Below are 27,698 nucleotides of genomic sequence, written 5' to 3'. Positions count from 1 at the left end.
ATTAATTCGATGGAAGAACAATGGTTGACTTTTTATTTCACAAACTTTGACTCAAGAATTGGAAATCGATAGAAAGAATTAGCATGTGATATTTTGCAGATAGTTCGTTTAACAGATTCCTAACAAAACTGTATTTGTGGATTTTGAAATGGGATTGAAATTCGAGTTTTTGGAAAAAATATATCAAGGACAGAGTAATAAGCTGTGTTCTTGGTACTTCTGTTTTTTTTTTCGATCAGATTGCAGACTAAGTTATATAATATGATTGGAGTAGGTTAATAATTTATCACCAACTGTTTATAATTTGACAATTGAGATTGACCTTTAACAAGTTATCGACAAGAAGTACATCCAGAGATTTAAATCAGGAGGAAAATATAAATAAATAAAAAGAGGAATCGACCTCTAACAGATTTTGTGCGTATCTGGGGTTTAATTCACTGGTAACCAGTCAGAAAACAAAATTTCTTACTGTATGAAAGTAATGTGTAACAGATTACACGATTTCCTTTTCAAGTTATAAATTTTATATATTTAATATTAATAATTATTCAATATATTATTTATAATGATAATACTTATTAATTATACTAATAATACTGATTAATAATAATAAAATTACTAATATTATTAATGATAAATGAAAATAGTTTGTATTATTTCCTAATAACAATAACTATAATAATATTATTGATATAATAATAATATTGAATTAATACACAATAATAATAAATATAATGATAGTAATAATAATAATTTTTATAATAATATTAATAATTCTTAATGATAATAGTAATAATAATAATACTAATATTAACCATCATAACTAAAATTATAACTTTACTACTAGTTATAATAATGATATTAACAATGATAACAACAATGTAACAAATCAAATATGTCAATTTTCAGTATTATAATTTTAATAATATTAATAATACTGATATTAATATTAATAGTAATAATGGATAATAATGTAATAATTATAATTAAACTTGTAATTACATTTAATATATTAATTATTTAATAATTATATCATATGATTACATTTATTGAAAATTGAATTACAATATAGTAATTATTAATAGAAATCATAATATATATATTTATATATATTCATTTTAATAGTAACTTAATTGTTCTAATTATTATTTTAGATTTTTAATTTCAATTGATTTAAGTGTACTTTAGAATATCATTTATACACTTATATATATATATATATATATATATATATATATATATATATATATATATATATACATATTTATTTATACACAACTGTTCGTGAATCATTGGGAATAGTCAAATGTTAATTGAATATATGAACATAGTTCCAAAATTTTCGAGACTTAACATTACAGACTTTGCTTATCGTGTCGAATTCATATTAAGATTAAATTTAAATTTGGTCAGAAATTCTCGGGTCGTCACAGGACACGCGATTGTTGTTTGTTTGCGTGAGTGTGTTCCCTAGTGATGTGACCCGTTAGTTGCATTGAAATGTCGAGGTCATCCTTAACGGACGGTCTTGGTAGGAGGATTCACCCGGCGTTGGTGAATATATTTGTGGGTCGTGTGGCGAATTGCGAATTTTTTTGATGATAATTCGCCGTTGACGGGATTCTAGTATACGAATAGTCTCCATGCTATTACTAGGAAGCCGTCCTGTGTGGTCGTGCGATAGGGTCTAGTGGAGAAACACTGTGTCGAGTGTTGATATTTTGGCTAGGTCGTGGTGTATTATTATCGTCCTGGATTAATCCAGAGACCGATATACGTATGCAGATCGATTGATGGGAAGGTTTGTGTCCTTAGTGTGATTACTTGGTGATACCGAAATTTCTTCGTTGAAGGAATGACCTGGTGGTGGAAGACGATGGAAGTTGGTTCTTGATTCGGAGAACATTCGTGATTGACCGGTGGAGTGATGTGTTTATGAACCGATGAAGTACGAAGTTTTAACACGACATGAATCCCTCTCGATTTGGATTAGTGCAAAGACTTGGTTCACGGTGTAATGGAAATAGTAGTTATGGACATAGCTCGTTACTGGTAGTAGTCCGGGCGAACTTGAAGGGGGAATATGGTGTTTTTCCGTATTTCCTAAGTGGGCATATGAGACTTTGAGCGTATGAAATATAGCTTGTTGCGGTAATGCACGCTAGTGATTATTAGCGTGTGGTGAGATATTCGGGTTAACGCAAATTGTTATGGACATCGAGTTTAGAGGCGTGTCGTGTGACAACCCGGAAATTTTTGACCAAATTTAAACTTTATCTTTAAATGATTTAACGTTTCCGACACGATAACCAAAGTCTATGAAGTTGAATCTCAAAATTTTAGAACTGTTTCATTACATTTGACTGCTCTCGACGATTCATGAACAATTATATGTATATATATATATATATATATATATATATATATATATATATATATATATATATACAAGTAAAAATGACTTTCCTACAGTAAAACACTATTTGCTACAGTAAAATGACTTTGCTACAGTAAAACACTATTTAGATGTCGACGAACTAGCAAACAAAAACGGGTAAGGCCGCCATGCGATCACATGGCAAAAACACTGAAAACTCATGCGATCGCATGAGGTACTGTAGCAGGCCACATACTATAAAAGCTCGGTTCATTCCTCCGAATTATTATTTTTTATATTATTATTATTATTATTATTATTATTATTATTATTATTATTATTATTATTATTATTATTATTAATCTTATTATAATATTATTATTAGTAGTATATATACCTAAAATACTACGACGAGGTTATGAGCGTGTCACCTTCAAAATGAGTTTTTGAGCGGGATAGAGCTAAGAAAATTATGGGTTATTGCCAAGGAGGTTATGGGTAATGCTCGGGGGTATATTTGTGAATCAAATCTAGTGTTTATCATCTCCGTTACGTCTACGTACTTTCCTACAATATTGAATCTCAATATTTATACGTAAGCACTCATAATTTATCTTTTATATATTAATTGTGTATCCATGTCTAGTGCTCGAGTATATATATATTTATATATGCTTGTATGCTAAATTTCGTCGTTAAACAGTTATAATGAATCACGAATTAAATACATATATTACTGGTAAAAAGTATATGATATACATGTTTTTGGAAAGCTGGTGAAAAATCAATAACTTTTCATTTGGATATCGAATAATTTCGATGAACGGATTAAAAGATATGATCAACTGAATTATGATTGACGTTAATTGAAATTGCTTTTGAATCTACAATTAAGATTTAAACAACTCGTTTACGAGATTGATAATTTGGATTTTTGAATATTACCAACCGAGTAAATGAATCCTTATATAAGGTACGTCTCGTTTTGTTAAACAACTGTCAAAATTGACTTTTTGAAACGACGTTGGATAACTTTTGTATGTCGATCTCGAGCATTAGGATTGTGATACACTATGACCTGACCTAGCTTGATAGACGTTTATTGACCAACATATGTTCTCTAGGTTGAGATCTACGATTATTTGGTAATCCGAGTTTCGATCACATTTTGGTGAACGACTTTATATGCTGCTAAGGTGAGTTTCAATTGCTCCCTTTTTAATTTCTTTTGCAATATATATTTTTGGGCTTAGAATACATGCACTTTATTTTAAACACAATGGATACAAGTACATACTAAATTCTACACTGAGTTTGAACCAAAAATCCCTTAGCTTTGGTAACTAGTAACTGCCAGTTATAAGAACTGGTGAGCGCGAGTAGTAGTATATGGATCCATAGGGCTTGATATCCCCGTCCGAGCTAGAGCGCTAGCCTTTTAACGGACGTATGCTATTTGAGAAGCATACACGTTGGTTTGCGTGTATTATTAAGATGATTATACAAAGGGTACAAATTATATATACGTTAAAGTTTAGTTACCAGGGTGCTCAATTTCGTAGAATATTTTGATAAACGTTTCTGGATGAAACAACTGAAATCTTGTGATCCACCTTTATATACAGATTATACGAAACATTAAAACTATGAACTCACCAACCTTTGTGTTGACACTTGTTAGCATGTTTATTCTCAGGTTTCCTAGAAGTCTTCCGCTGTTTGCTTAGATGTTAGACAAGCTATGTGCATGGAGTCTTACATGACATATTTTTCAAGGAAACGTTGCATTCACCAAATCATCACCATGTATCTTATTTTGACTGCATTGTCAACAGAAGTACTGTTGCAAACTATTATTTATGGTGATTGTCTATATGTAGAAATCATCAGATGTCGAAAACTTTTGATTTAAATATTCATTTATGGTGTGCCTTTTCAAAAGAATGCAATGATTACAAAACGTATCATATAGAGGTCAAATACCTCGCAATGAAATCGATGAATGACGTGTTCATTCATATAGATTTGGAGCGATCGTCACATGTCGGAGGACCATAGAGTGTGGGTCCGGTTGGTTAAGTGACGGAGATCACGGAGACGTGATTCAAATTAAGTGGGGGAGAGTTGTAACACCCTGAAATTTGTGCATCAGAAAATGTTCCTGAAAGTGTCAGTAAATGTGTGCACCAGAAAGCGCCACTAAAAGTCAACCTAACACTTATGCATTTTCAGAATTTACATCAGAATCAGAATCTGTCATCTTCAGTCCCTGAGGCTGAACTTTTGAATTGAAGCTGAAAACTGAAATTCGGTTGAAGAGCTGCAGGTATCGCGTTTGGAGCACATGTGTCACGTCCTGGTACGTTAGTGATTTTGGGCATTTTTGGGACTTATGTCAAAATGGGCAAGTTAATTGGGTCAACTTTGATAATGAAACTAATCTTGGATTAAATGAGTGCTAAACATTTTTGTTAAGTGTTATATGATGTCTTTGAATGAATGTAATCGTGGAAAGTGATTTTGAGTTAAAATGGTATTTTAACATAAGTCAAACGTGGTCAAATGCAATATGGGTCAATATTGCGCGTGTTGTAGTTTTGGAGTATATGGTGTTTGAAATGATCACAACCTAAGTAGTAATCTAGTGTCGGGACCTAGGTTGGTCTAATTGGTGTCAACTATAATTTGGGTAAAGTTATACTTGTTTGAATGGGTCAGAATTACCACCCGTAGTGGTAATTGGTGAAGTCCACTTTAGGTGTCTAAATGGGCGGCTTGTGAAGGTAAGTATAAACCCTTGGTTAAGGGTGTTGGCGTCGAATTCTCTTGTAGAGAATGTATGTTGATTGTGTGTATACATATATGTGTATTATAGGTAAAAGCTTGCTCGAGTGCGTTGGTGGAGATTTCACGCATGGTTTGTAATGCTCGAGTTCGAGGTGAGTGGAATAATTATACGTATATGTATATGGCGTATTTATTTGTGAATGTTATGGTATGAGCCAACGAGCCGGTAGTACCATAACATGTATGTGACGAGTGTCATGATGTGAACCACTAGCCGGTAACATCTTGGTATTTGGGTTGATGCGAGCACCACGAGCCGGTAGCATCAAAGTGTGAACCATGAGCCGGTAACACTAAAGTGTGAACCACGATCCGGTAGCACTATAAAATGAGGTGTGAACCACGAGCTGGTAGCGCCAAAGTGTGAACCGAGGAGCCGGTAGCACTATAAAAGAGTATGACTCAAATGCGTAATGGCGTGAACCAAGGAGCCGGTAGTGTCATAGCATTACGTATGGTGTGAACCATGAGCCGGTAGCATCATAGAGTTTATGGTTAACCATATTGTGTTGTTGATTATTGTTTAGCATATTATATATATTGTGTTGAGTATATGCTAATGTGGAGTTGTTGATTGTGTACAAATTGTTAGCATTATGAATATGATGACATGCTATTTGAGTTACAAGTTCGTATGAGGTATTTGGTGAATGTGATTGCAAATAGATGGGTTATATTTGTATATGTATAATTATTGCAATCACTAAGCTGTATGCTTACCCCTCTCGTTGCTTACCTTTTTACAGGTATTGTGATTGTGAAGCTAGCTAGTTTATAGACTAGATCCGTAGGAGCGCTTGGGCTGGACGGGGTAGCTTTTGGATATTTAGACGCGGATTGGGGATCTGGTAGTCCCCGAGATTATGCTCTTGGTATCGGTTTGGGTTATCGATTCTTAACCCGTATTGTGTGTAATTGTGTCATTCGTATACTAAGGGTCATGTAAGTAGTTAAACGTAACGTTATGATATTATGTTTTTGGTTAAAACATAGTTGAAATGTTATGTATTATGAACGCTATATTGGGACCTAACTTATATAAAAAAAAAATGTGCTCCGCTTTTGGTAAACGGATTTGGGTCGTTTCATTATGGAACTCTATGGCGATCTCAGAACGAATTTATTTAATGAGTCTTTTGTAGTAGAAGTAGTATTATTGATGTAATTAGATTATATGCTTTTAGATGGCTAAAACATAAGGGTTATTTGGTTTCTAATCAGAACCTATGGCTCATATCTACTTTGCAATTTCTCTCTCAGACTCTTGCTAAGGAGCATTTTTTTAATAAACAAAGTTTGATCGTTAGAACTAATGATGAGGTTCCCAATATTTGGATTACCAAAATAATTTATTTCATTATTATTCCTAGATTAAAACCCCACTAACACCGTATCTTAAGGCTAATGATATATCTACCATCTAAATTACTACATTCACCAAACATATATATTATTTAGTTATACAATATAACCTATTAATGCATACTTTATGGTGAATGAAGTAACTTGGATGGTGAAAAAATGAATTTTCATATCCTAAGGGGAAATATGGTCGGAAACAATTATATAATAACGCGGCCTAAGAATTAGGCCGCGTACATTGAATGAAAAGTACTTCACCAATTGTATACTAGTAAATTTTCCCCCTTAATGGTTTATTCATGCTCCGCTACTAGATTACATGAGAGCTAAAATGACTCATCAATTAGATTATTCATTGATACAGTAGGAAGTATCTTTTGTAGAACGACAATATTAGCATCACTCAAAGAGGACATAATCACCTATGCGATCAGTGATCATATGCCACGGTAGAAAATATTCAAATGTTAAATTAACTATATATACTCATTAGAACACTCCTAAACGATAACATAAAGACATAAGAATAGATCTGCTAAATCAGCATCATATCAGCATTTTTTTAATGATGTCATCTGAACAAATAAATTTTTATAGAAGACACTTGCTGATAATACATTTTTTATACGCAAAAGAAATATAAAAAATCGGTTTTGCATGTTTTGCATCTTTCACCGTCATTTGCAAGAAGCAATTAGGAAAACATACACAAACAACACCTGGTGTTATCCGAAAGACACGGGAAGACGCAAGTATAACACTGTCGATTAAAGTGGTCTTAGCGTACACTTAATTAAATATTTTTTTAAAAAAATTTAATTAAGGGTTATAGATACCAAATAGCTATATACTTTTACTTTTGTTCCAATTTAGGCTATATACCTAGAAAAATACTATTGTAGACTATGTACTTTGTAAAAGTGTGCTAACGTAAACAAAATGTAATCGATTACTTACTAGACCGCTTAAACTGATTATATGTCATTTTTTAAATTGAAAACATTACGATTACAGTCCCTGTGGTTCGTTCATTTTGCATGTGCAGTTTCTAAAGTTAACGTATGTTAAAAAGTCCGTTAAATAGAATCAGATACCAAGCATCTTCACTTCTTCATCATTGTTTCTCATCATATTAACCTACAAATTAGGCATTTACGAATTTGAGGATTTAATTTGAAAACAAGCTCATATTCGTGTTCAACAACCTAAACTGAAGCCTCGTTCATCATTAAATCGAATTTACAACAACAAATTTGGCTCAAATCTAGTGTTCTTTGAATAGTCAACCAAAGTCAACAACATGTTCTTGATCAAATTCAATGTTTTCGTGATGTTTTGGGTTGTGTTTATTATTGACGAACCTTGAACGTCTGATTAAGAACATTTTTCATGAAGGGATTGATGCCTAAAAATAGTTAGAACATGAACAAGGGTTTAAATGCATGTTGTTGGACCATATCTGGGTTCGATTGTTGGATCAGATCTGGGTTCGATTGAGGAAGATAAAGGAAGACTTTAATTCTTGTTTTGTTGTTGTTGAATTTTTTTTCTATATTTTTTTTATTAAATTCATCAAGAACGCCTTTATTGTCTTTGTTTTTGTTGTGCTTTAAGATTATAAAGATGATAAAGAGGACTAATGATACAATTTTTTAAAAACTTCAGAGTATTTATAACAACGTTAGCATGTATAACAAATATCTTATTTATCAAGTTGGCACATTAAGTTGGTTTCATTAACACACTTTTTCAAAGTACATAGTCTACAAACAATAGTATTTTTCTTGATATATAACCAACATTGAAATACTATTTAGTAGCTTAAACCTTTCTAATTAAAGATTAAAGGTTAAAGATTTAAAGGTATATAAGGTCATATTATTGTTTTCGAAAATAATATTCCTTCCGTCCCAAAAAAACTGTCCACTTTTCTATTTTTGTTTGTTCCAAAATTATTGTCTCTTTCTCTAAATAACCATTAAATATCATTAAAGTTTCAATTATGTTCCTTTTAATTTTGAAAATTCAACTTTAAATATATTAATTAGTTTATTAGTTACTCTTTATAACTGCATTAAATGAAGGGCAAATTAGACAATTAATCACTATATCTTAAATCCAACAAAAAGTCAAACGAGACTGTTTTTATGAGACGGAGGGAGTAACACGATATATTCGGTCAATGAAATCTTTACCATTTACACATCTTCCTTGTCAATATAAACCCCTCAATTGTACGTTGTGACAAATTGTACACAAATGGTAGCAACGCGATAAGTTTCATCAATTGCATGACTGAAAAAGGGAAAGATCATAAACAAGACATGAACCACCATTGCAAAAGTATACATTTATAGAAGCTTTTATATGTTGCAAGTCTTAATCAACCAAATTCATACACTAACAAATCATACAAAAGTTAAAATCGTAAATCGGCACCTTTATAATCATGTTATTTAGTTGTATAATTTGCTACTAATTCTTATCAAATTACTTATTACAGATCATTTGTTAACACGCATTGTTATAATCAGTAACTCCATTTTCGACTTACACACGCGATCATTATCTTAACTCACACACACCATGCATAACCTTAAATCATAATCTTAATCTACATATACCATCAATTGTTAATAAGTACATACTTTATATCAATCCTTTTAATTTCTCTCTCTGTTTTCTTACATATACTCATTAAAAGAACAAGGTGAAATAGCACACACGAGTGTAGGAAAAATGAAAAATATGTTAATAGTAATGTATGTCATGATCATTTCATGTTATATGATAATACTTGGGATTTCGGAAGCTCGTTTGAAAGTAGGGTTCTATAGAGAAACATGCCCAAATGCAGAATCCATTGTTGGTGGTTTTGTAAGGGATGCAGCTAAATTTAACCCACAAATTCCTGCTTTCTTGCTTAGGCTTCATTTTCATGATTGCTTTGTTCAGGTAAGTTATCATAAATAATATTTCTCTCAAAAAGCACAAAACTTTGAGGTTTTTTTTTTTTTTTTAATTTGTATGACGTTACGTTTGAGTTACTTTCAGGGTTGTGATGGGTCGATTTTAGTAGATAATGGGCCCATTTCGGAAAAGCTTGCGGTTGGGCATCAGGGAGTGAAGGGTTTTGATATAATAGAAGATGCAAAAACTCAATTGGAGTTTGTGTGTCCTGGTGTTGTTTCGTGTGCAGATATCGTTGCGATTGCTGCTAGAGATGCTGTTGCTTTTGTATGTTATCTTCTTTTTGTAAATTAATATCCATATATGTCATCTTTAAGTGTTTGATTTGTGTAGATGAAATATATGATGTTTGTGTTTGGTTTGATAGAGTTTTGGGCCAATTTATGAAGTTGAAACTGGTAGAAAAGATGGATTTGTTTCAAATGTTTCATTGGCTGCCAACATGCCTGATTTTAAAGACTCAATTCAGCTTTTAAAACAAAAGTTCTTTGACAAAGGGCTTAATGAAAAGGACCTTGTGCTTCTTAGTGGTATTAATCTCCCTTTTAGTTTTATTCATTCTATATGATTCTAGTCTATTATATTCTATGTGTATGCATGTATAGTATGTATTATCTATCTCTTATATCCCATGCCTTTTTAGTGGCTATGTATAGTTGGTAGACATTTTAAGAGGTATGAATATTGAGGATTGGCTAATTGCATATCACTTTAAGCATTAATTGATCGAATTGAACATTATTTTCTTGATTTGAATTGCAACATATAATAACTTTTATTTTTTGCTCAAAAGTGGTTATATCATTTAAGTTAAAAATAGTCTTTAATATATAGTGGCATATGAGAAAATCATCATCTTGCCAATTCATATGATTCGGGCAGGGCAGGACGCATGTAGGGGCAATCGGGGTCGATTGCCCCCGACGACCGAATTTTTTAATGTATTTATATGTTAAACTTACGTTTGGCACCCACTTTTTGAATATTTTTTTATAGTTAAAAAAACGTTTCTTACCCGTTGAAAAAAAAATCTATGAATCCGCCATTGAATGTGGGTTCGAATTTTACAATACAATTTGTATATATGTGTAATTGTGTATTGTATACGGCGTATATTATAATTTAGCCCGTAAACTGAAGTGGTTAGTGAATAGTGAAATAGTTAGTGTTATTTTTAGGATAATGTTTAAGTTTATTTATATAATCTGACTTATTTATTTCATGGTGACGCATTTATAGGTGCACATACAATTGGTAGTACAGCGTGCTTTTTCCTAATGGACCGGCTCTACAATTTCTTGCCGGGTGGGGGTCCAGATCCGAGTATAAATCCGGAATTTTTACCCGAACTAATGGAATCTTGTCCACCAAATGGAAACATAAATTTTAGGTTGCCCATTGATCATGATACTGGAGAAACTTTTGATGATCAGATCCTAGAAAACATTAGGAACGGATTTGCAGTGCTACAATCGGATGCAAAGCTCATGGATGATCCGGTTACAAAACAAATAATTGACTCGTATTTTGGATTTTCGAACCAATCAATTCAACCATCTTTTGAAGCGGATTTTGTTACGTCTATTGTTAAAATGGGTCGTATTGGAGTTAAAACGAGTTCTAAAAGAGGAGAGATTAGACGAGTGTGTAGCTCGTTTAATTGATCGATATACATGTATTTTGTTTATATACACATATATAAATATATAATACGTAAAATTATATACTAGTTTAATTGATCATATATATTTATTTATATACTTATATACTCATTTGTTAATGTGTCCAAATGTAAAATTAAACTCTTGTATTCTATGATGAGGAAGATTGCTAGAATGTGCCCTCATGGCGAAGGATAAGTGGTAATAAATGATGCATTAATTAACATTTAATATTTTTTTTTCCCTGTTTTTCCCATTACACACTTTATTAAATTTTCCAACTTTTTAACACACTGTACAATACAAAAAATATATAGAAATGTTGTACGAATGAAAGTGATTCATCATATATATACGTATCGTTTAGTTTAAGGCTAGGATATTAATTAATAAATTTTTTTTTTTTTTTTTTAAAGGCCAAAATTTCATTAAAAAGAAAAGAAGACAAGGCATAAGAGTCACTGCCTATAAAGTAAAAGAGAGGAACAAAGGTAGCCTAGCATACAATAAAGAAAGACAACATCGGAAACAAAACTATCCTTGGAGATCGAAAGACTTCGGGTTTAAAAGCCATTGAGACCATATGAGACTATGCTTCCGGGAACGTTTGGAGATCCACTCGAAAGATTTCAATTGGATATTATTGAGCAGCATTGGACCGGTAGACTTTTTCTTTCTAAAAATAACATTGTTACGATGAACCCATAGACAATATCCGGTGACCCACTCAACGGCTTGCCATAACTTTGATGTAGAAGTTAAACCATTACTAGGAATGGAACCCGTAAATCTATCGCTTAAACAGGGAAAGTTGATATAATTGGTATTCCACCATCGAGAAACTCTAGACCACACATCTTTAGCAATCGCACAATCACATAAGGCGTGTTTCAAAGTTTCAACTTCATTATTACAAAACGGACATAACAAAGGATCGAGATCTATACCCCTCTTATAAAGCTCTGATAAAACCGGAAGACGATTCAACTTCGCACGCCAAATAAAAATCGCAAGTTTTTGGGGAACCATATTGTTGCGCACAGTGGGATTCGAGGCAGGAGTAACGGGTAGCAACTTTTGATTGATTAAAGATGATAAAACAAAAGTGTAGAAGCTACCTGAGGGGTTAAGATTCCATTGCCAACCATCTTTAGCAGCATCAGAGTATTTGAAGTCTTCAATTAATTTTTGTAGATCAATGAATTCAGCTTCTGTTCGTCGAGAAGGAGTTCTAGACCAGGCCCAATTCGGGACCCAATCATTTGACCCACTTGTGCGGATGAGACGATCCATAACCAAGACTTCAGCGTTAACTTCTAGACGGAATAACCGAGGAAATCTATATTGAAAAGATCGATCACCTAACCAAACGTCTTTCCAAAACCGAGATGAGTCTTCTGCATTAACTGTTTTTACAAAAGAATTGGAAAACTGAATTTGTAATTCGTCAATGCATCGATCAGATTTTCGTATCCCATTCCAAGCGGAGGACCTGCTTCGAACCATAATAAAGTTATGAGATCCCAACCCCCCATCCCTCCCGTATAAACTTTGTATAATCTTGACCCAAAATGATTTGGGCTCATTATGGAACCGCCACCACCATTTCCCTAGGAGAGCAAGATTTTTTGCTTTGAGAGAGCAAGATTTTTTGCTTTGAGAGACCCTATATTTAACCCCCCGCCCTCATAGGAAAGTAAAATGTTTTCCCATTTGACCCAAGAAATTTTTGTGTTATCTCCCGACCCGCCCCAAAAGAATTTACGTCTCATACCTTCTAGCAAGTTTATGACTTTCGAAGGAGCACGGAATAGGGAAAAAGCATACAACGGGAGGCTACTTAATACCGCTTTAATTAGAGTGAGTCGACCCCCGAAAGACATCGCCTTTGATTTCCAATCCGCTAATCTAGATTTGAACTTATCTATTACTTTATCCCAATCAGTAATGCTTTTCATTTTTTGACCAATAGGCACTCCGAGATAAGTAAAGGGAACTGAACCAACTTGACATCCCATATATTCCGCCATACCAAGGATCACATTATTCGAAACACCAACACCGTATAAACAACTTTTATTAAAATTGACTTTTAACCCCGAAAAGATTTCAAAACATTGCAATAGCTTAAAGAGATTACCCGCATTCTGCTTGTTCCACTCTCCGAAAAATATTGTATCATCGGCATATTGAAGATGAGAAACAACAATCTTATCGGTACCAACTTCAAGCCCTTTATACATGTTAGCTTCTAGAGCTCGTTTCATAAGAATATTGAGACCCTCGATCGCGATGATGAATAAGTATGGAAATAGAGGATCACCTTGACGAACACCCCTTTGAAGCGAGAATTCTTGAGTGGGAGAACCATTAACGAGAATTGAAATGGAAGCGGAATTAAGACATGAGGAGATCCAGGAGACCCATTTCTCGCCAAAACCCATAAGTTTAAGGATGTAAAAAGATAATTCCAACTTATACTATCAAAAGCTTTTTCAAAGTCGGCTTTAAATATGAGACCTTTTTTCTTTTCAAATTTAAGGTTTTCAACAATCTCATTAGCTACTAAAATTCCATCCAAGATAAAACGCCCCTTTATAAAAGCACTCTGTTCCATACCAACGATTCTATGGATAACCTTTTGAATACGATTCACTAGCATTTTTGACACAATCTTGTAGTAACTATCGATGAGACTGATCGGTCTATATTCACCTAGATTCATCGGGTCTTTTCTTTTTGGAACTAGTGTGAAAAAAGAGGCGTTACAGCCCCTGGAAATACACCCGATTTCCAACCGCCTCTTATTTATTCCCTCAATCTGTGACATAAATGCTGCGAACCAAAACACGTCACGTGTACAAATCGGCGATTGAAAGGTCGGTTTGTATCATTATATAATCCGACCTCTGCTACATCCAATAATCCCACACAATTTTTTTAAAACACACACACGAATTTGTAATGGATCCCGCCCAACCTCGAGCAACTCCACTCGACGAATCACTATTATTTTTGAAATATCAAGGAACTCACAGAGCGTACAAGGTTTTTATGGGTGATGTTCAAGATGTTGGTGTTCCTGATAGATCCGAAAAAGTTAAACCAAGATGATCGGATCACGGTATATGGAAGTAGAAGACGAGTTTATAGACCCACGGGTTTACCGTTATATTCAACAAACGGGTTTAGGGCAGGTTTTCAAAATAGGATACCAATTATTGGATCACGCTCTTATTTCAGCGTTGGTTGAACGGTGGCGGCCGGAGACACATACCTTCCACTTTCATATTGGTAAAATGTTTTTAACCAAATAATTTGTATTTAAATTGATTAAATGTAAAATGTATAAAATTTGTATCTAAATTAATTTATATATATACAATTCATATAGAGATGTATAATTTGAATTTAATATATTTAATTTGTAAAATTAATTCGCATATATATTATATATATAAATAATTCGTATATGTATTTAATATATATGTATTTAATATATATAATTTGTAAAATTAATTCGTATATATTTTAGTATATAAATTGTTTTATGTATTGAAAATAATTTATTCGTATATTTAAATTAATTCAAATTATATATATATATATATATATATATATATATATATATATATATATAATTCATATATATATATATATATATTATTTATATTCGTATATATGTTTTGTTATATATATTATTTAATAAGTATATATATGAATATATATATATATATATATATATATATATATATATATATATATATATATATATATATATACGAATATATATGTATATATATACGAATATATATATATGTGTATATATATATATATATATATATATATATATATATATATATATATATATATATATATATATATAGGGGCAGGATCAATGGGGAAGTAACCAATCGGGGGGAAGCAAATTTTTTTTTTTTTCGTTTTTTGAAAAAACTTTGTTCACGAACATTGTAGATTGGATGAAAATAATAACATTTAGAAAAGACACTTCGTGATGAATGTTATTATTTTGGCCGAAAAACGACCGACAAAAATAACATTCAAGATAATATTGTTCGTGGAGAATGTTAACGTTTTTTTCTTCTTCATGTTTTGTGAAGTAAAATTTAGTCCGATTTAGAGTTTAGGGTTTAGGGTTTGGTGTTTTCCCGCAAAAATAATAACATTTATCACGAAGTGTCTTTTCTAAATGTTCTTATTTTCATCCAATCTATAATGTTCGTGAACAAAGTTTTTTCAAAAAACTAAAAAAAAAAAATTTGCTTCCCCCGCTTCCCCCCGATTGGTTACTTCCCTCTTGATCCTACCACTATATATATATATATATATATATATATATATATATATATACTAGTTAAAGACCCGCGATTTCGCGGGATTTTTGAAAGGTCTAATCATTAGCTATAAAATTAAATATATAACAAACTATTATTATGTCAAGATGAACATTAAACCAAATGTTCGTTAGGGACTTGAAATTTTTAAAGTTTAAAAATGTATCAACGAACTATTATTAAGTATATGATGAACATTAAACCAAATGTTTTATAGGGGATTCAAATTTTTAAAGTTTCAAAATGTAATAACGAATAAAAAAAAAAAATTTTATTCAAATTAAATAAATCATCTCCGATATCGTGATGTACAAACATCTTCGCCATCATCCCATTCCACCATCCCACAAAACCCTTTTAATACCAAAACCGATCTCACCTTCTCCTAACCACCGCCACCCTAAACGGCTCTCCGTCGCCGAAAATCGTCCACCACCACCACCACCACAGTTCCTTATCCATGAAACATCGGAATAAGGAACACTTCAAACATATCCAAACAGATCTTAACCACTGCTGTAATGTTTCTCCATCGCTGTTTTCAGCATCTTGGGTGCCACCACCGTATGGAAAACTACCAAATAGATCTTGTAAGTAATTCTTTGATATATTATCCTCTTTATTTAGATCTATGCAATTTATAGGAAATCTCAAGCAAATAATAATTAGTAAAATTAATAATGTAAATAGACATCGGGTCACAACCCTTATGTTCATCGATAAAAAAGAACCTAAAAAACTTTTTGTCGCGTTGTTAGTACTTTGTGCATCCATGAGAATGTCTTTTGTCGTAATTTGTGAGTCTATAATGAGTTGAAAAACATTATATTTGTAATAAAATGCATAATATTGTAATATTTTTTTAATTATTTAGAAGATGTATGAAGATTATGATTTAGTTACCTCATTGATAAAGTTGTGCATAATAGTAAGCTTTCTAACTAAAAATGACATAGAATTGTGATAACTTGACATTGTCGCTTCGTATCCTTTATTCACAAATTTTTTCCGTGTTAAAGTATTTGATATTGTGGCTTCAAAATTTCTAAATTTTGAGTTGTAGTAAGTGCAATCTCTTCGTTCGTAATTTCAGATGTTAAAGATTTAATTTTTTTCAAGTTGAGGTCCAAAAACTTCAATATGATTGTTGATTAAATGTCACAATCAAGATTAAGTTAATGTATGTTAATCTCGAAATTAAAATATGAAAGAGTAGTTAATATAAAACCAATAATAATAAATAAGGTAAAGAAATAGTTTCGTGTACTTGCCTGTAGCATATCAGTTGGACGTAATCCACCAATCAACATTATACACCGCTGAGTAGGACACATCCAAGTACCATACATAATACTAAAGACATCAAATTTGCACAAAAGTTACACAAAAATATTAGGTTACACATACATCAAGTACTAACCCTAAACCCCAAACACTAAACCCCAAACCCTATACACTAAACTCTAAACCCTATATCTAAAACCTAAACCCTAAACCACCAAACTTTTACCCTACACACTAAACCCTAAACCGTATAGCATAAACCCTTAACCTTAAATTCTAAAATCTAAACCATAAACCCTATAAACTAAACCATAAACCCCTAACCCTAAACACTAAATAATATACACTAAACCATAAACCATATATCTATACTCTAAACATAAATTGTAAAAACTAAACCCTAAGACCTAAACCCTAAACCCTAAACCATAAATTCTAAAATCTAAACCTTAAACCTTAAAGTCTAAACCATAAACCCTGACCACTAAACTCTATACACTAAACTCTAAACCTTATATCTAAACTCTAAACCCTAAATCAACCCTTAACCCTACACACTAAACCTTAAACCCTAAACTCTAAACCATAAATTCTAAAATCTAAACCTTAAACCCTAAACATTAAACCCTAAACCCTATACCATAAACCCTAAACCTTAAATTCTATAATCTTAACCCTAAACTCTAAACCTTAAACCCTAAACCATATACCTCATACACCAAACCATAAACCCTAAACCCTAAATCCTATACCCTAAACCCTCTGAAAATTCTGAAATCTAAACTCTAAAACTTAAACCCTATACACTAAACTCTAAACCCTATATTTAAACCCTAAACACTAATCCCTAAACACTAAACCATAAAACCCTAAACTATATACCATTGTACTGAAAGTACGATTCAGTACAATGGAGGTGGAGAATTTACTATGTTAAACAGATTAACACCCCACCGTAAACAAAACTGTTAAAAGTATTAGAGTGCGCTTGATAAAACTAAATGATTTAGTACTGAATGGTTCAGTGTTCTAAATGGTTCAGAAGCTCTGAATCAATATGGTTATGAATGAAAATCAATGTTTGATAATCAATGCTCCGAATGACATAAAATTACCATTCTAACCTTATGTATGCTGAATAATTACTATCTATTTGATTTGTTTAGAACTGAATTATTAGAGTAAATACTTTATAAACATATAAATGTTATGGAAATGCATATTCGTAATTAGATAGACAACATGAATGAAACTACATAATATGATTGTCCCTTTTTCAACTTTGGGTTGCATTTCACGAAAAGTGTCATCCTCTCCAACTTCAGTTTGTAGTTACGTTTGCAGCAATAAGAAGAAGTTGAAAGAAACAAAATCTACTTCTATCTTGCATTGTTAAATAAAGATAAGGTGATAAAGGATTCCTACAAACACGGATCCTTTTTCCCATGTCGTTGAAGGTTACCTCCGGTTGAAGCAAGAAGGTGTGGACGATTTTATGAAACGATGATGATTTAATACAATTTTCAACCATAATAACCTAGGAAGATGTATGGAGTGGAGTCTAATTCGGTTTGAAGTTGTAAAGTGTGTGAGGTATATCGTTGTTTATGGGGGATAAATGAACGATACTATAATAATTGATTCGAGTAAGTTCTTATGGTTTCTGTATTTTTAGGCACACTCAAATACTTGTACCACTAGTAAACATGAATAACTACAAAAAGTGTCAGTTCAATTCAAGACTTGAACTCACAACCTGGTTACTTAAGACTGCTAGACTAATCACTATCTGATATACGGATTCTCAGAGGCGAAGCCAGGAATACAGAATAGGGGATGCTTACGAACAGTGGCGGAAGCAAGGATTTTTTTTCAGCGGGGGCAAAAAAAAAAAAAAAACGTGGCAATTTTTTTTGCAAAATATGGAGGTTTTGAGGGAAAAAATGAAGGTTCTTAGGCAAATTATGGAGGTTTTGGGACAAAATTTGAAGAATTTTGGACAAAATTTAATGGTTTTGGTGCAAAATATGTAGCTTTTGGGGAAAAAAAATCCACCTGGGGCAAAATTTAGAGAATTTTGGGCAAAATTTGATGGTTGGGGGCAAAAGATTTAATGAACTAAAGAAAGTTTGAAAAGAAACGTTGAGTTATAAAGGTTAGTCATTACGAATAAAAAAGAAACTTGCGAAGTTATAATTTATCAAATATTTAAAGTCCGTGTTAACCATTTTCAATTTGTAATACTTGTACCACTTAATTTGTTGTAAATGTATCTTTAACTTGTTCTTAAATTTTATAGCAAAGCAATATTTTAGTATTGTAAAACTAGAGCTAAACAAAGAGAAGTAAGAAATTTAGGGGTTTATTATGACATGTAAAAGAATTTCTAAGGGTGTAGGTGTAAAGATGTAACAAAAGTGAAACTATCCCCACCAGGCCACCAACCCCTCTTTTCTTTTGTCTTCTTCACCGAGAATTTGCAGACTCTGTAATACCTTTATTAAAATTAATTTTGAGTTATCTATACATAAATACATCATTGTAAATCATCTTAACGTGGATCCGCCCCTGGCCACCCCAGAAATCCGCCCCTTAAGGGATGCTCATAATTTATTTCACAAAATTTAACATATGGCATATGGTGTCGGTGGTCCACTTGAGGGTGGCTCAACACCCCCAAGCCACCCTACTGCCTCCGACATTGCGGATTCTATAAAGGAAATTAGTCAAAGTACACCTTTTCAAAATTATATAACAAAATACATTTTTTTTAATTCTAATTTTTAAGCAAAATACACTATTCGTACGAAGAGACTTGCACACGACTTAGCTCCAATGACTCGTAATCGATTGTTCCGTGATTGTGGCCGAGAAAACAAATATCGTACCCGTGAATTAAGTTCGAACACGAACACAAACATGTTCAAATTCGAACATGTTCGAGTTCACCTGCTTCCTGTTCGAACAAATGGGTGTTCGAACACCTCTTTTTTCCATTTGGTTTACGAACAATTGAATCTAAAACACATCAAGGTGTTGATACAGTAACATTCTCTTTATTAACATCTTGATGCATTTTAGATCCAATTGTTCAAACACCCAATGAAAAAAGAAGTCTTATGACACTCATTTGTTCGAACATAAAGCAATTGAACTTGAATGCGTTCGAGTTTGAAGAGGTTACTGTTGGAATGTATTCAAACTAAGTTCACACGTACTTTCTTTTTCTCGGTCATGATCACGAAGTAGTTCGAACAAAGTTGTCTTCTATTCAACGAATGGTATATTTTGCTATTTTTTTATAAAGCGCATTTTGTTATAAAATTTTGAAAAAAGTACATTTTGACCCATTTCCTTTTCTATAATTACATTTTCCTTTTCGGTGGTGCATCCTTAGATGACATTTTGTAATATTCTACATATATAACGGTGATAGCTAACCTCAAATTATCAAGAAGCTTTACATATATAAACTTAACCCGTTATAGTTCTCAAGCTCCAGTTTTTTATTTTTGCAGAATTTTAGCTCAAAGTCTATAAAATTCAACTATAACGAGCTTGCGTTTAAGACCGAGTAACCAGATTAAATTTCGATACTAAAAAATGAGGAATGGGCACATATAACACTAAGATATAAACTCTTTACAAAAATGGATTTAATAATGGTTCAATGTATGATCTCTAAACAGCGAAAATACCCGTCATATCATTAGGACTACCTTCTTGAGTCCCAACATGACTTCCCTTACGCGAAGTCCGTTTTGAAGCAACTATATGAAAATCATCATATTCATCATGAACATCTAGTAATTCAACCTTACCACTTTTAAAAACCAGGTGTATATAAGCATCCTGCAAATATGCTTTTAGATCAAGTTGTGGTTTTGTTGCTCTTTCCAATGTATCTTTGATCATCGAATCATGTAATCAAGCTTAGAATCTTACCTTCGTACCCATTACCGGTAGGTTTGTATCTACACGTTGGTTGGGTATGACTTAAATGCTTTGGTCAGATAAGCGTTCAAAATGGGCAGTTCTTGGTTTGAGTCAAAACAAGTTGGGTGTCATCTTTTTTTTTTTTTTTTAACAAATCTTTCCACATGTTTTCATCAGGTAAGCGGTCAAAATGGGCAGTTCTTGGTTTGGGTCAAAATAGGTTGAGTTGACTTACAGACATTGTCTCATTTTTATCTTATCTTCTTTAAATCCAACTTTCGGTTGCGTCAAACGAACACCATTTATAAAAGAAGGTTGATGCGATATATTACTATACAGATAAAATTGGGAAGTTGAGCAAAGAAGTATACATCATCAGAACTTTTTCCATTTTCATGCACCAAAACTTAATGTCAAGTTTATTCGTTATAGACCATAAGCCATTGTATGAAAGAGGAAAACTAATGCAAAACTTAATATTAATACTTTGGTATGAAATCCTCGAATGTAACCAACAAGTGCTGCCTCCATTAACTGATCGCATATTTGATCGTTACTTCCATTGATAAAACAAGCTTGCTGAAATGAAAGCGAAAATGTTTACAAATATTTTATCTTAACTTTTAATTGAGAGCTAAGAGTTAGCAAGTGCTACTAACATTGTAATTATAATTATAATTATAATTTATTATATTTGAAAGATCGGATAAAGATTATTCAACTTTTTAAATAATACAGTAATGAAGAATGAGCACTTGAATGTTCTGTTAGTCACTCTTAATTCATTTGACGTGTTTCCTTTCTAATTTGAACTATGTGACCCATTAGAAATAGAAGAAACTAATGAATTGACTCATTTTATCTCATAAATATGTTAGTTGTGTCTATATAGTTAGTCTTACGGAGGATTAGCATACATCAATACACCTCTTGAAATTTTAAAGATACTCACAATGTTTCTCCAAAATGAGCCAAGACTACTGTCCCATCTGATGCTAACCACAATCTTAAACCTCTTCTGAGACTCAAAGTCAACCCAACCAACATAGATACCACAGACTTGACGAGTAAGGTCAGAAGCTCCATCATCTGCATAATCAATAAAAAATAATCATAAACATTGATTAAACTACCTATAACTATATTTCTAAGTCAAGCATGAGATTTTTCAAGGTTATAAGTTCAAATAATTTTTCGATATTAGCAACAAATATGATCATAATATGCACTTACAGCAACAAATGTAATTAAAATGATGAATGCAACAAAGTGGAGTGAACTCTGAACCTGAAATTTCTTGCAAAAACCCGTTTGTGTATGATCCCTTAAAGCGAATTGGTTCAATTGGCAATGAGTTCAACACCCCTGCAACCACGAGACACCATTTTAATTTTTTTTTAACTGATAACGTTGCCGTAATCAGTTTTTTCAAACATGATACAAGTAGCTACACCAAACATAATCAGTTTTAAGTGTTGCAGCTAGCACCAAAAAGTCATAAAAAGTGTTTTAACTTACCTGGTACTTGTCTTCTGTACATCTAAATGCATCCACCACACCTCAAATATAAACTCATATCAAAATTGTAAAGGTAGTGACTTTACCTATTATAATTAATAAGGCTCAAGATCATAAAAACTGGTAATGTAGTTCAACTGTCTACAACTACATTAGTGTTATGTAACAAATTCCATTATTAGACATTTACACCAAGAGAAAGATGTAACTATAAAGAATTTTAACTGCAAGTGTATGTATAAGACTCTGAATGAAAGAAAATTTTACCCGAGTGTCTAAATTCTGAAAAAAAAAACATAAGAGAATAGTACTTGTTTTTAAAAAGTTTGTTAGTTGTTTCTCAAAAAGAAATTACACAAAGATATTCAAATATTAGTTTTACCCATCAAATATCATTCAAAGTCTAATAAGAGTGGGTATCTCATTTGTTCCTTAAGATAAACAAGTAGTGAAACAATTACATTCACTGTTACAATTCTAAAAAATTAAACTAAGGATCGTTTATGTACCCAAATATTACCGATTGATAGGTCAAAATAATACTACATAAAAGGTTACTGCAACTCAAGTGAATTAAATAGCCAAGATAAGATTTCAAATAAACATAATTATTGTTAAAATCACTTACAATTGTAAATAGATTTTCACACTTGTTTTAACCGCCACATATGAGTATGCTTCCTTCATCGGCTTCGTTGGCGGAATCATCATCACCACCGACTACATAAAAGAATCAGAAAAAAGATATTTGATTAGTTACTAATGTGAAATTGGATTAAGTTAAGGAAACAAAAACCTGCAATAGGCGGTGAGAGGTTTAGCGAGTTCGGTAACAACAACAGAATCGACGACTTTGTCTTCGGTTTTTCTGATTTCAGGGTTTATGCCACCGCCGCCTTCTGCTCAAACGGCGACCATCCGCCGCGAGGAGTGATTGACACGTGTTGCGATTCCACCGCCCACGGTAGCTCTTTGCAGTGGTGATGATAAGCCGAAAGGAATAGCAACTCCAACTATGCTCGCCATCGTTCTCTGTTATCTGAAATTTTTGGCTCTGTGTTTGATTTAATGAAACCCCTAATTTTGTTATAAGGTACCGTGGTTTTTTTTTTTTTATCAAAAGGGTATTTTAGGAATGGACTGTTTATAAAATTAATTTATTAACTAATTTTTTTAATGGATGATAAGGACCGTTGGATAAGGGGGTGTTATAATGTAATTTTCTAATCTAATGATAATTAAAGAGGTTTTGAAAACATTTATTAGTTAATCGAGACTCTCTTTTAATGTATATATAGTGAATAGTGATATTATACGTACACACACACACACACACACACACACACACATATATATATATATATATATATATATATATATATATATATATATATATTTCGTATATATATTATTTATATTCGTATATGTGTTTTGCGTAGGAGAAGCAACGATAACGTTGCAAGATGTTCAAATTTTATGGGGTTTACCCATAAATGGAGATGTTGTGTCGGGTGTATGGCACAACAAGACACCGGATCAATGGTCTGATTTTGCTAGCCAATATTTAGGGATTGATGTTCCTCCTAATAAAATAAAATCATGACACATCTTAATATCTACTTTATGCCTGGAGTTGAATAAGGCCATTGGTGAGATTGATAGATCTCGCCAACAACGGGCTAGAGTTTATTTGTTAGCTGCCTTGTCTTCCTTTCTATTCCCCGACAGTAATTCCACCAATGCTCCATTAAACTATGTGTATCACCTCATCAACTTTGAACGTTTGAGTTGGGGTAGTGCGGTGCTCGCACATGTATATAGAAATTTGTGTTGTACAGCTGAAAAGACAGACCAATCAGGCATAAATGGTGCGATGCTTTTAGTGCAGCATTGGTTGTATGAAAGAATTCCTAGTATTGCGCCACGTCTTTTGCGCGATATAGTCTTGACATCCAATACTCCTTTGAATGGACCATATGGTGTGAGGTATATTATTTGTAATTTATATTTATATACTTCTAGTTACTTCTAGTTCTTTTGATTATTTGTAACTATATAAGTTACTTTCATTAATGTAGGTGGTGTGGACCAAAGAGCTTCGAACATACACCCACACATGTATTGAGCATGTGTCGCTCAGCAATGTCGGCGATACGCCCTAATGAGGTATATAACGAGGATATATAAATATACATATACAGTTTATAAATTATTATATGTAGATATTAAAATAAACTAATATTTTATTATGTTGTTGAAGTTTCTTTGGATTCCGCATGGAACTATTATCAACCGTCTACCTGCTGAGTGTAGAGCTGATGTTAACTTGTGGACATATCGTGACGTTATTCTATTTTGGGCTATGATTGAGATGCATCTCCCAGATCGGGTATGCAGACAGTTCGGATGGATTCAGGATATTCTGCCGTCAGACTTGTTGTTCACACCGCAACAACATCATGCCATACACGGCACAACCCTACGGTCAAGAACAAACGCGGATATAAGGCTAACTAACCCGCAATTTGACTACATAGGCCAGTGGTATGAACGAGCTTAGAGGGGCTATATTCTTACGGCGGGGGTGGGCACGTGCACGACTGCTCGTTACTTTCCGTGGTACTACGCGCGTACAATAGTTACTATATGTGAAGGAGACCACAACCCGCCAACCAATATCGTGACTGGGCAACCGAAGAGAATTTTTATGTAAGTATAATAATTATTTGATAGCATTTGTGTGAAATGAAATAGTTTTTAATATTTGTTTACATTTACCTATTGTGCAGGAGGAGGGTTTAGCAAGGATGAGCGCGATGGCTACATCTCAAATGCAACCAAACAGTCAACCAAAACTTGCAGGATTTTGTTGAATTTCCGCATCATTTGATGGGCGTCATGCATCAAACTCAGCATGATCCGGGTTTCCAGTTCTATGGTACACAAAACTACCAATGACCGGATTATGGTTTCCCTCAATATACAAATCAGGGTCAATCATCCAGTGCCACCCCTAACCAGAACGTGTCTATAGGGGATTATGGTTATGGTAGTACCCCTCATCAAACACCACGGAACTTTGCGTTTGATATGAGAAGTCCACCATACGGACATCAAACTCCAAGGAACTCTGCGTTTGATTTGGAATCTCAACGAACTCAATCATATGTTCGGCGAAACTCTCCCTTGGTATTCCCGGATATGGGAGGTACATCACAAGTTGGTCAGAATGTACATGATGCGGTGGATCTAGGAGATGATGAGCCCGACCCACAACCACAACAACTCCGAAGGTGTGACCGGGTTTCAAATCCACCACGATGTGGTACCGGTGGACACAAACATGGGCATAGATGTGGACGTTGATTGAGGTATTATTAATGATTGTAATAGTATGGTTTTTTCAAGGAGAACTCGTTATTATATTTTATTATAATGAAGGTATTTTTATTATATTTTATTATAATGAATAATTTAATAATTGAAAACTCGTTTTACAAAACTAAAAATTATTATAATTAAATAATAAAAACATAACATAATATGAAAAATAAAAAATAAACTCATTAATAAACTATAAATAATTATATAATAATCATAAATATTAAATAACACAAACATAACATAATACGAAAAAAAAATTACAAACCGGCATTTCAAATGCCAGTTTGGTTGTCTGTACGGGTCCACAACCAAAACCCTACTTTTTTGTAACAGTGTCGTATGAAAACACACAAACCGGCAAATGAAATGTCGGTTTGGTGTTCAAACTGTCAAACCGGCGTTTGATTAACCGGTTTTCCCATTTTTATAAATTTTTATTTTGAAAAACTATTTCTGTAGAACCTATAAATATATTATCATTTTAAAAAAATTCGAATAAAACGATTCAAGAGATAATATATTTTCTTTTGACAAATACATGCATGCATGTCTAATTATATATGGATCAGGGTCGTCCCGTCAATTTTATGGGCCCTGTTCAATAAGTAAAAAGTGTGCCTTATATATATATATATATATATATATATATATATATATATATATATATATATATATATATATATATATATATATATATATATATATATATATTACGAGCAGTGGAGATCAGCGGGATTACGTGATACTACTAATTTAAAAAATATTTTTACAAAGTATGCTTCGAATTGTACAGGATACCGCCAATTTAACTATAAAACCCCATATATATTTAGAATTTGTGAATTTTTGAAGGTAAACAACTCCTAAAGTATCATTCAAACATAATTAATTTAAAAAAAAGAAAAAAAACAGGACCTCATTATAGTTTGATCATGAATTCACGAATGATTATAGGTTCAATAATTAACATGTTATACGTACATCATTTTAAGGTGGTTGTAAAATGTTGATGGATGATATGCTAATAGACAATTCAATAATTCAATGATCAATGATATATATTAATAGATAATTCAATTATTCATATAGCTTACTAAATATTAAGTATTCTTTAAAACGTTATTTAATTTAAACAAAGTTTGAGTGTCCGAAATAAATTAATAATCTATGTTATTAGTGAGTAAATTCAATTTTAAATTTACACTTCATGTTGTTGTTCTAAAATGTTACTGGATGATATATTAATAGACAATTCAATAATTCATATAGCTTACTAAATCTTAAGTATTATTATTTAAAATGTTATTTAATTCAAACAAAGTTCGAGTGTCCAAAATAAAATAATAATCTATGTTATTAGTGAGTAAGTTCAATTTTTAAATTTAAATTCGAGTTAGAGTTGGGCCCATAGAAACCTGGCCTCATGTAAATAAATTTTAAAAAGTCCTAGTGCCCAAAACAAAATAAGTCTTCTATGATTTAAATGACCTCAAAATAAACTGAGCCTGTACTTCAGTGACGGAGGATTGTAAGCAGGGGCGGATCTTAGTGAAGACGGGGAGGGGCGCCCGCCCTCTCTGGTATAACAACCCTCATTTTTCTATTATGAAATGACAGAAATGCCCCTAGGGTTCATTGTTGCTTGTTTAGTCGACTGCTTTTCTGCAGCCCTTTCCCTCTATTTTTGTCGACTAAACAGCCCACCATCCAACTTCCCAATCGACCACCAAAATAGCCTACTGCATCGACTTTAAACCCTCCATCAAAATCCTGCAAATCGACTCACAACATCTCCCATTCACAGCCACAATTCGACACCCACTGCAGCTCCTGCAGTCGCTAAACCTGTTGCCGTTTTCAAACCCAACAGGCTGCTATATTGCAGCTGTGTTTTGCCATCAAACAGCCCTTCATCCTATTGTTTTCCTGCTGCAAGTTTCGTGATCAAACAGCCCCACAATCACTCGTTGCTGCTGAGTTTTTTTTCGGCTTGTTTTG

At 32.7% G+C, this 27,698-nt stretch overlaps 3 protein-coding genes across 4 annotated transcripts; 1 reads left to right on the top strand and 2 right to left on the bottom strand.

Moving 5' to 3' along the window:
* Positions 1–9,328: 9,328 nt before the first annotated feature.
* LOC139845241 (peroxidase 43-like) lies at positions 9,329–11,223 on the top strand. The gene is made up of 4 exons (XM_071835493.1): positions 9,329–9,544; positions 9,644–9,826; positions 9,927–10,089; positions 10,799–11,223. The coding sequence occupies exons 1-4, from the start codon at positions 9,329–9,331 to the stop codon at positions 11,221–11,223; spliced, it is 987 nt and encodes a 328-aa protein (XP_071691594.1).
* Positions 11,224–11,754: 531 nt separating this feature from the next.
* On the bottom strand, positions 11,755–12,726 carry LOC139842698 (uncharacterized). The gene has a single exon (XM_071832813.1). It carries the CDS (start codon positions 12,724–12,726, stop codon positions 11,755–11,757), a length of 972 nt encoding a protein of 323 aa, XP_071688914.1.
* Positions 12,727–20,480: 7,754 nt separating this feature from the next.
* Positions 20,481–23,361, bottom strand: LOC139845240 (bifunctional riboflavin kinase/FMN phosphatase-like). Of its 2 annotated transcripts, XM_071835492.1 has the most exons (6): positions 23,113–23,361; positions 22,945–23,036; positions 22,317–22,338; positions 22,086–22,163; positions 21,751–21,887; positions 20,481–21,377 (listed from the first exon to the last, which is right to left on the bottom strand). In XM_071835492.1, exons 3-6 carry the CDS (start codon positions 22,336–22,338, stop codon positions 21,225–21,227), a joined length of 390 nt encoding a protein of 129 aa, XP_071691593.1. In that variant the 5' UTR covers positions 22,945–23,036; positions 23,113–23,361; the 3' UTR covers positions 20,481–21,224. The 2 variants fall into 2 exon arrangements, 1 of the variants encoding a protein (XP_071691593.1); XR_011758252.1 differs by lacking the exon at positions 22,317–22,338.
* Positions 23,362–27,698: the final 4,337 nt, after the last annotated feature.

Source organism: Rutidosis leptorrhynchoides, chromosome 4 (assembly GCF_046630445.1).
Source record: "Rutidosis leptorrhynchoides isolate AG116_Rl617_1_P2 chromosome 4, CSIRO_AGI_Rlap_v1, whole genome shotgun sequence".
Classification (NCBI taxonomy): domain Eukaryota; kingdom Viridiplantae; phylum Streptophyta; class Magnoliopsida; order Asterales; family Asteraceae; genus Rutidosis; species Rutidosis leptorrhynchoides.
Note: the sequence above shows the minus strand (reverse complement) of the source record. Positions and strands in the feature narration are given on the sequence as shown.

What these genes read in the sequence shown, in the direction of transcription:
- LOC139845241 (XM_071835493.1), top strand. Translation starts at nt 9,329, where the DNA reads ATGAAAAATATGTTAATAGTAATGTATGTCATGATCATTTCATGTTAT. An exon ending in TTCATGATTGCTTTGTTCAG is followed by an intron (nt 9,545 to 9,643) that starts GTAAGTTATCAT and finishes AGTTACTTTCAG; the next exon opens with GGTTGTGATGGGTCGATTTT. An exon ending in GGACCTTGTGCTTCTTAGTG is followed by an intron (nt 10,090 to 10,798) that starts GTATTAATCTCC and finishes ACGCATTTATAG; the next exon opens with GTGCACATACAATTGGTAGT.
- LOC139845240 (XM_071835492.1), bottom strand. Translation starts at nt 22,338, where the DNA reads ATGTACAGAAGACAAGTACCAG. An exon ending in GTACAGAAGACAAGTACCAG is followed by an intron (nt 22,164 to 22,316) that starts GTAAGTTAAAAC and finishes TCGTGGTTGCAG; the next exon opens with GGGTGTTGAACTCATTGCCA. An exon ending in GCTCATTTTGGAGAAACATT is followed by an intron (nt 21,378 to 21,750) that starts GTGAGTATCTTT and finishes CTTTCATTTCAG; the next exon opens with CAAGCTTGTTTTATCAATGG.
- LOC139842698 (XM_071832813.1), bottom strand. Translation starts at nt 12,726, where the DNA reads ATGGTTCGAAGCAGGTCCTCCGCTTGGAATGGGATACGAAAATCTGAT.